The sequence below is a fragment of the Brachyhypopomus gauderio genome, chromosome 7 (assembly GCF_052324685.1).
Source record: "Brachyhypopomus gauderio isolate BG-103 chromosome 7, BGAUD_0.2, whole genome shotgun sequence".
NCBI lineage: Eukaryota > Metazoa > Chordata > Actinopteri > Gymnotiformes > Hypopomidae > Brachyhypopomus > Brachyhypopomus gauderio.
Window position 1 is genome coordinate 1888016 of NC_135217.1, and position 9485 is coordinate 1897500.

Below are 9485 nucleotides of genomic sequence, written 5' to 3' on the forward strand. Positions count from 1 at the left end.
CTATAAAATGGGTGTGGTCCAATCTTGCATATGAAATGTTAGGTTTTCTGGCGCAGACCTAACGATTTCACATTGGACTGGGCTGAAAGCACGTTATTTAAATAATGTAATAAATACATGCGTGTGTGGTTTATACTTGAAAACCCAGCACGCCATTTTCAACATTTATTTAGTTTGTAACACATTTGAACTGATGTGTGAATATATGCTCCAACCGCAACACAGCAAAGACGATCTAGACTGCTTCATAATCTGAATTTTGTCTGAAGGTCCACGGCACCGGCGCTTTGCTTTATTCAATAATTCATTTTGGACGAGGAGGCGACGATCGTATCGCAATAGGGGGGAGTGGAGAGAGGAAGAGGAGCAGCAGAACGCGAGGAAGGAAGCAGGAGACGAAGGCGGTGAGGATCACGGAGAACATCACAAAGCCAAAGGCGAGAGACACCGATCTACCGCAGATCTCCCGTGTTGGACCTCTCGTGGCTTTTTTAGACCAACACACATTTTTTTCTTGTTGTGTATGCGTGTGCAATCAAATCACAAGACTGAAGTTTCCGCAGAGGAAAGGAAGGAGAAGAAAGAGGAATAGATCCGTTGCGGTTTTTAAACATCTCTTGAAAAGGTCCAAGCGGCTGGGGAAATGTTGGTTTTATTCTGAGGTGTTTTTAACGCGTTATATGTGACACTACCGCTCCGGCCTGCTCAGAAGAGGAACCAGCGGACCTGACAAACCTGCCAATATGTCCATTCAATTCTGAGCATTTTCAAAAAGAAGATTTGGGACTGTATCGCTTCCTTAAGCCCATCAGAACATTTCTCTCAGGCAGGAGCACCGGAAGGTTAACATACAGGTATTAAAAACCCCGATCTATCGTATCAGTATGCACGGCTGTCAGTCAAATCTCCAAACGCGAATATAAACCTCCATCACAAACTGCACTCGCTACCTGTAGGACATGCAACACATAAAACGCATTTTCTCTTCTTGGATGTGTTGAATACATCAATTAACAATTCCAGTAATAGTAATATTTATATTATGGACCATTACAAATCGGATGTGAAATGAATAACGATGTTAGTCATACGACCCCCCCCCCCACCCAATCGTCAGAAAAGCCGAATGTTTGTATCTGGGTTGGGCTGGTTTATGAAGCTTTTATCCATCAGATGGTTCACCGTGTTCAGTGGTGGTTTGAGAAGACACCATGGCCTTGCAGCCCTTGGCACTCGGGCGTTTTACGCTACATTAGGACGAACCGAGGGCCAGAACCTCCGGGGGCGATCCGGTCCAGTCACTTCCAGCGAAGTTATTAGCGGCGTGCTGCAATTCTGCCTCCGCATGGTGGAGGTTCTGGTTCTGGTGTTCAGAGGAGCGTCTCACATCACTGATCCCTATCAAGTTCTTACGGACGCTCCGCCATCTTTACAATTCTTTACACAATTTACGCAGATGTCGGCCTGAATGTGCAACACCAAGGCTCTTCGTGCTCTCGTTTGATGATTTATCCCATTTTCACCCCCTTCGCCATTAAATGCCAGCAGAACTGGGGATGTGCATGTGGTTAAAGGGCTGGGGTGGGGCCGGGCTGTCGTGTTCGCCAGGAGGATGTAAGTACACTGACAGGGGACGTCTCAATGGGTCGGTACGTTAAACATCTGCACAGAACCGATCCCGGACCGTGTTAACGTGGAGTGATGTAAATTCAGATGGGGATCGGATCTTGGGCTCCTCGTTACGCTGCGGTGAGGACACTCGCTTTAGCGCACGATCCAAATGGTTTCAACATGTGAAATACACCCTCCGTCCTTTAAGAAACACACCGGCACTATGTGTTCACTCTTTGGTATATTAAAGGTCGGTGAGTGTGGTGCTGGTGTCATACACCGTTGTGGTTTGGGTCAGAACACCAGTATGGGATCCTATGGGCTCAGGGGCGCGTGCCGTTTCATCTAGATCTTTTTGGGTCATGCGAACCTGCACTGGTTAGTGGTCTAAACCAGTTCTGAGTATTTAATGTTAGACTCTAACATTGAGTCTCATTTTAGACTCTTTAACTATATTATTTTATTTACACACCTCTACAGTACCTGACCCCCATTATAGATTCTTTATGAAATGCTGTTTTTCTAGTGACGACTGCTTGAGGGTTTCTGGGTGATGAGCATCATCAAACGATGGGGATGTAGGCCATAGGCAGAAATGGTTCACTTGTTCACTCGTTTCCAGTGGGCGACAGTGGCACTCCTATGGCGTAATGACGTCATCACGTGGCGTCCTCTGCTTCCGGGGAACATTATCGCTGATAAAGGCACGTCTAAATACCGGCCTGGAGCACACCCATTCAATAAAAATTAAAATAAAAAACATACATATTGCCTCGAGTTGTTGAAATAACGCACTCTAGACTACAAAAGGCCCCTGGAAGCCCAGCTGTTTACATGCAAGCAATGTCCATAGTTAATTTGAGTAAATCCAGTGGATTTATTTGCTGGATGCTTGGGAAGATTGCCTTGCGCTGAACTTCGTTTATGTTTTGGGCTTTATGACTCTTAAAAGACTTAAAAGACCAGGGAACAAGCCCCCTCACACACATTCTTCTTTGACAGCTACAGTACATTATTGTTTTAGTGCATTAATGTAGCACTGTGTTTATAGGCCACAGCAGTGAATCCCAGAATGCTTTGCATGTAAATCTAACCTTTGGACCACAACATATGTAGCCTAGTTCTCTTTCATCACAGATTATGGTGGACATACAAGCACACACACCCAGCAACTTTATCTGTAAAATATGAAGTGAACGTAGTTCTCTGGGTGAGAGAGAGAGAGAGAGAGAGAGAGAGAGAGAGAGAGAGAGAGCACAGGTGTAGACGCGACACTCTAACCCCCATCTCTTGCTTTCTGTTATAAGTGGTGTACTCTCTGTTTGGGTCCCTTTGGGACTGAGGGCTAATCGCTGAATTTCAGCTGCATCACTCTGCAATGTGTGTGTGTGTGTGTGTGTGTGTGTGTGTGTGTGTGTGTGGTTGGAGGTTGAATGGGAGAAATGACCATTAGGGATGTTGTGGTTGAGTAGCAAGAAAGTAGCGTATTAACTGCCATTGAGGGACAGTGATGTGCCAGAAGCTCTCGGGCTGGTCCTCAGCCCATTAGATCAAGAACATCTCCAAAGACGGTTCCATGTCCACGTTCCCTCGGTTCTTTAATAAATGCACAACGCTGATGTAAAGGAGGAGGAGGATGTCCGTGTCTCCATGCAACCCTGACTGGAGACTATGCGACTCCTAACGGGAAATATGCAAATGTAGGTCATTCACAGTATGCTGGACTGCTGTTGATTGGTTGAAGGTTTGTGCTGTATTTGACAGTGCAAACTTACACTTGCAGAAAAAGTAATCTCATTTGAGAGATTTGAATGTGTGTAAAAACATGCATGCAAAATAATGAAACCAGTTACGGTTATGTACTTAAGACTTTTCTAACATATATATGGCAATGTTATGCCTGCTGTCATTGGTATCAAATCTCTATATACGAGTGACAGGCCTGAATTTTTTTAAATTTACAAATCTATTCTTTCATCTATCTTTCACACTTTCTCATGCAGACATACACACATAGACACAATCATAGTGCAATTTGTATCATCTGTGTATGGTCTTGCAGTAATCCTAATCTTGTTTGGATCCTATAGGTTGCCCCTACATCACTGCAGGTATCAGATTACAAAAGATTAGAGATTAAGGTCACCCTGTTTGTCCCACACAAATTATGTTTCAGAGCAGCCAACACTACTAATCTGATTATGATGAGACTGCATTAATTCGGTGTTTATAAAGTGTTAATAACAGTACATTGTATTGTAGATTTTTATTAAAAATGTGTTATGTAATTGTAACCATTTCATGTTGAGAGATTTGAGTTTGAATTTAGCTGGTTTTAAAAAATGAAATAACTAGAATGCTGATGAATTCCCACAACTTATGTTGCCCCATCTATGCAGTACTGAGTTGTCATATTCAATGTGCCCTTCTAATGGTAGATCCGGATACTGTGACCTGCTACGATCGAACTCGCGGCTGTGAGTGTGGCTGAGGTTAAAAGTCAAAGGTCATTTCAAGATGAGTGAGCTGGAGCAGCTTCGGCAGGAGGCTGAGCAGCTGAAGAACCAGATAAGAGTAAGAACATCTCTATAATACTCCATAATTACTCAGAACCAGATAAGACGAAGAACATCTCTATAATACTCCATAACTACTCAGAACCAGATAAGAGTAAGAACATCTCTATAATACTCCATAATTACTCAGAACCAGATAAAAGTAAAAACATCTCTATAATACTCCAGTTACTCAGACCCAGATAAGAGTAAGAATATCTCTATAATACTCCTAGTACCACTCCTCCTAGTACCACATCATTACTCATTATTCTCACCATACTCAACATCCTCATAGTACCACATCATTAATCATTATTCTCACAGTACTGAATCCTCATAGTACCACATAGTCTTTCAGTATTCTCACAGTATTGAATATCCTCATAGTACTAACATACCTCATAATTATGATGAGTATTCTCATCATGTAACTCAATTGCTGAGCAGTTCATAGCACCATAGTTGAGTGTTCTAAATACGTCACTCATTTAACAGGTCCTGTAACTCAATTACTAAGAAGAATCAACATACACCTTACCCTCCTGATCACAACTGTGTGTGTGTTTGTGTGTGTGTTGTAAATAATCTTACTGTGTTTTGCAGGATGCAAGGAAGGCATGCGGGGACTCCACCCTTACTCAGGTAAAAACACTCCACCCTCACTCAGGTAAAAACACTCCACCCTTACTCAGGTAAAAACACTCCACCCTCACTCAGGTAAAAACACTCCACCCTCACTCAGGTAAAACACTCCACCCTCACTCAGGTAAAAACACTCCACCCTTACTCAGGTGAAACGCTCCACCCTCACTCAGGTGAAAACACTCCACCCTTACTCAGGTAAAAACACTCCACCCTCACTCAGGTAAAACACTCCACCCTTACTCAGGTAAAAACACTCCACCCTCACTCAGGTGAAACACTCCACCCTTACTCAGGTGAAACGCTCCACCCTCACTCAGGTAAAAACACTCCACCCTTACTCAGGTAAAAACACTCCACCCTCACTCAGGTGAAACACTCCACCCTCACTCAGGTAAAAACACTCCACCCTCACTCAGGTAAAAACACTCCACCCTTACTCAGGTAAATACACTCCACCCTTACTCAGGTAAATACACTCCACCCTCACTCAGGTGAAACATTCATAAGGAATATAAGAGGAGGCAGAAGTAAGATCTAATCTGTGCGTGTGTGTGTGTGTGTGCGTGTGTGTGTGCGTGTGTGTAGATAACGGCAGGGTTGGACCCGGTGGGCAGGATTCAGATGCGGACGAGGCGTACTCTACGAGGCCACTTGGCTAAAATCTACGCCATGCACTGGGGCTCCGACTCTAGGTACAGCACATCCCTGACTCCGCCCCCGTCCCACCCTTGGCCACGCCCACGGTCCTGCGTCCACCTGCTGCACTGTGATGTCAGATGTGATGTCTCTGAATTTCTGTCTTCTTCTCAGGCTCCTGGTCAGCGCTTCACAAGATGGCAAACTCATCATTTGGGACAGCTACACCATGAACAAGGTAACATTGTGCAACACGTGCAGGCGACTACAAACACAGATGCTCCTGTAGAACGTATCCCAGCAGATCTCACAGCCTCCGTGCTTCTAGTGCTGCACGACTCGAACCGCCAGCCCGAAGACACGCCTCAGTACCGTACATTCACGCAGACGGTGGGATGAACGCCCACCAGCCGTGTGTACGGCGGCGTCTCTTTCTGTCTCCCAGCGTAGACTAAAGATCCACCTCTTCAAGCAGCACCTGAAGAATCCCCAGCTGCTCGGGAGCACTACCATAACCAGTGTTCCTTCGCTTCTCCACAAAAACAGACCTGAACTCCGTCTGCGTGGTTTCCCTCTGACATGGTTCTGGTTATTAATGGAGTCAGTAGACTCTGGTCTAGCGCACTAGCATGAAGATGTCTTCCACTTAGACGCTACTGTAAGTCTCTCTGGGCAACAGCATTTGCTAAATGGTGTAAATGTAAATATAACACAATCCATTTTCTGAGCTCTGGGGCCACGTTTCCGCTATAGTGGTTTCTGCCAGTATTTTAATGGTAAAGTTTAGGACTGCAATGTTCAGTCTACAAAGGAGTTATAACATCTGTGTGTCAGTCAATTTAATGCCCAAAATCAAAATCAAAAGCCGTCAACTGGGCGTGGCAAGCTCATTGTACGAAAGTGTAAATATTTATCTTGGACCTGAAAAAAATCTTGCTTTATTGAGTCTCTTTATCATCACTGAATTATAAGCCTGCAGGGATGAAATGATGACGTCAGAGAGCTTTACTTGTGTGAGGGTGGAGACCAGTTGTTAGTCTAGCACCAGTGTACACTGTGGGAGGCGGTTAAGCTGAATAACTGCACCTGATTGGTCAGATCCATGCCATCCCGCTGCGGTCGTCGTGGGTGATGACGTGTGCGTACGCCCCGTCGGGCAACTTTGTGGCCTGCGGCGGCCTGGACAACATCTGCTCCATCTACAGCCTGAAGACCCGCGAGGGCAACGTGCGCGTGAGCCGTGAACTCCCTGGACACACAGGTGCGCTCACACACACACACACACACACACACACACACACACACACACACACACACACACACACAGTTCGCTTTGGCACAGTGTGACGGCGTGTTTTCTTGTGTGTGTACAGGTTACCTCTCCTGCTGTCGCTTCATAGATGACAATCAGATCATCACGAGTTCAGGAGACACGGCCTGGTGTGTCCACCCTCCTCTTCCTCACACTCACACACAGCTACTGCCCTTCTGCAGGGACACACACAGCCGTTAGCCACGGCCTCCTTCATCAACATGGCCACCCTCCTCTCAGAAATATCTTCTTCGCGGTCATGTAGAGCTTATTAATAAACCTTCTGCGTTACTGAGTTTTTAAAAATATTTTTTAATTGAATATTTAATAATATTCCAAGAAAAGAATCAGAACTGAACACAAACTACATCATAGCCAGCAGTTGGGTTAACTCAAACTCAATGAGTTTATTGAGCTCCTGTACACACTTCACATCCTCACAAGCGTGTGTGTGTGTGTGTGTGTGTGTGTGTGTGTGTGTGTGTCAGTGCCCTGTGGGACATCGAGACAGGCCAGCAGACCACACTGTTCTCGGGCCACTCGGGTGACGTCATGAGCTTGTCTCTGAGCCCTGACTCCAGGACGTTCGTCTCGGGCGCCTGTGACGCCTCCATCAAGCTGTGGGACACGCGGGACAGCATGTGCAGACAGACGTTTACAGGACACGAGTCCGACATCAACGCCGTCTGTGTGAGTGGGAGGAGCCAGTAACCAACCAGGGGCTATAAATGCATTGTGAAAATGTCCACCACACACAACAGCAGTATTAAGAGCAAATGATGGTTCCCATCAGTAATGCTGTGGTGTTAGTTTGTACTTTTTTCAAATCAGTTCAAAGGTCATTGCTTCCTTAGGACCTTGTGGCCTTTTGTAGCGTGTTTCTCCCTAGTTCCTAGCTTCAGAGTTGGAGACAGCAGTAGTGTAACACCCCCCCCCCCCCCCCCCACTCTTCAGTTCTTCCCCAGCGGCAGTGCTTTCGCGACAGGCTCCGACGACGCCACGTGCCGGCTGTTTGACCTTCGGGCCGACCAGGAGCTGGGCCTCTACTCGCACGACAACATCATCTGCGGCATCACCTCCGTGGCCTTCTCACGCTCGGGCCGCCTGCTGCTCGCCGGCTACGACGACTTCAACTGCAACATCTGGGACGCCATGAAGGGGGACCGTGCAGGTAAGTCCCACCCCCACGCAGGTGATTTCCGGGCCACACCCCAAGGGCGGGGCCATGGTCGGCCTGCTCTTGCTGCTGGCCCGAGTTTGACTGCTTGTAAACAATCCAAAACAAAAAAGAAACCTCCTGATTTCACCTGATTTCCCAAAGATCTCTGGGAAACACGTAATGTAATTGGCTGTCTGATAACGGCTCTAGCACTTTACCTTTGAATTCTTGAGTGTGTCATATAGAGACCAAAGGCACAACTGGGATTTCAGTCCAGGATGATCTTCCACCCATTTGCTGTCTAACTGTGTGAGCGCTAGCAGCTTAGCGGTGGTGTCTCGGCGGCGAGCGAGATGTTAACCAGCAGCTCTGCCTCTCCTCTCCTCAGGAGTGTTAGCGGGTCACGACAACCGCGTCAGCTGTCTGGGCGTGACCGATGACGGCATGGCGGTGTGCACGGGCTCCTGGGACAGCTTCCTCAAGATCTGGAACTGACCTTACACACACACACACACACACCTATTTATCACGTTATTCACATCACATCCTTCAGCACATGCTATATGCCTATTTTAATGTACATATGACCAACACACTCACGTGCACAAACACAACAGCATACTGTATATAATATATATATATATATATATATATATATATATATATATATATATAATGCCAGCTAGGTATGGATTTACAGTGTCATTGCTTTATATACATGTTGCCAGTAACAGTGTATGCAGGTTTGGCCCAGTGGAGTTAAAGACAAATGTTCTTTTTCCACACACACGCACACAGGAGGTGTACATGTTTGAGTTCAGAGAATTAATGTCCTGCAAGTTAATATCACTAAACTCCACCTACTGGTCTGACTCAAACTCAGGTGGTTAGAGCAAAATCTTGGGAAGGCCATTTGCTTTCAGCAACTAAACCTAAAATACACATCTAACACACACACGCTCCAACAATGTTTGCAGAGGAGTTGATCAACAGTAGAATATACAGACACTAAGTGACAAACGCCTGTTTGGAGAGGAAAGGCCGTTTGGTGTCTGGACTCGTACTTTAAAAATATCTTTATTTATTTGAACATAAACAGCTGGTAACCATACATACCATTTTTTGGGGATGGACAAATTTTTGTCCTCTGAGGAGATCCATTTTGTTCCAATTTTTTTTGTTGTATTTCCCACTGTTGTAAGAAGCAGGTTTTCAGTACAAGTGTGTCTGGGGTGTGTGAAACGGAAGCACTGAGGCGGAGGCCGAAGACTACGTCTCGGCAGGAACTGTCCACCATGCTAACATGGCTTAGCGCTCCAGAACAGCTCCTGGGCCAATGAGCTTCCTCTGCCGCATATCGGACATGTAAATGGGTTTAGTTTGAATGCTTTTTGTTTTGTTTATATTTAAAGATTTTATTTTGAAATGCTTATTTTATCTTAATCCTGTTTTCCCCGTGTGCCTCAGATAACACTGTAAGGAAGATGAATAAAAATTGACAAAAATACAAACACTGAATTCTGTGTAAAAATATATATATATTGGGAAAATTAAACAATGAACT

The 9485-nt window shown here is 45.5% G+C and overlaps 1 protein-coding gene across 1 annotated transcript; it reads left to right on the forward strand.

The window, feature by feature from the left end:
* Positions 1-375: 375 nt before the first annotated feature.
* On the forward strand, positions 376-8570 carry gnb2 (guanine nucleotide binding protein (G protein), beta polypeptide 2). The gene is made up of 10 exons (XM_077010893.1): positions 376-854; positions 4050-4185; positions 4773-4811; positions 5400-5506; positions 5625-5688; positions 6549-6711; positions 6824-6890; positions 7251-7452; positions 7717-7933; positions 8310-8570. Exons 2-10 carry the CDS (start codon positions 4129-4131, stop codon positions 8414-8416), a joined length of 1023 nt encoding a protein of 340 aa, XP_076867008.1. The 5' UTR covers positions 376-854; positions 4050-4128; the 3' UTR covers positions 8417-8570.
* The last annotated feature ends 915 nt before the right edge of the window (positions 8571-9485 follow it).

Coding starts and splice junctions, on each gene's coding strand:
- gnb2 (XM_077010893.1), top strand. CDS start 4,129: ATGAGTGAGCTGGAGCAGCTTCGGCAGGAGGCTGAGCAGCTGAAGAAC. Junction 6,891..7,250: donor AGTTCAGGAGACACGGCCTG/GTGTGTCCACCC, acceptor TGTGTGTGTCAG/TGCCCTGTGGGACATCGAGA. Junction 7,934..8,309: donor CATGAAGGGGGACCGTGCAG/GTAAGTCCCACC, acceptor TCCTCTCCTCAG/GAGTGTTAGCGGGTCACGAC.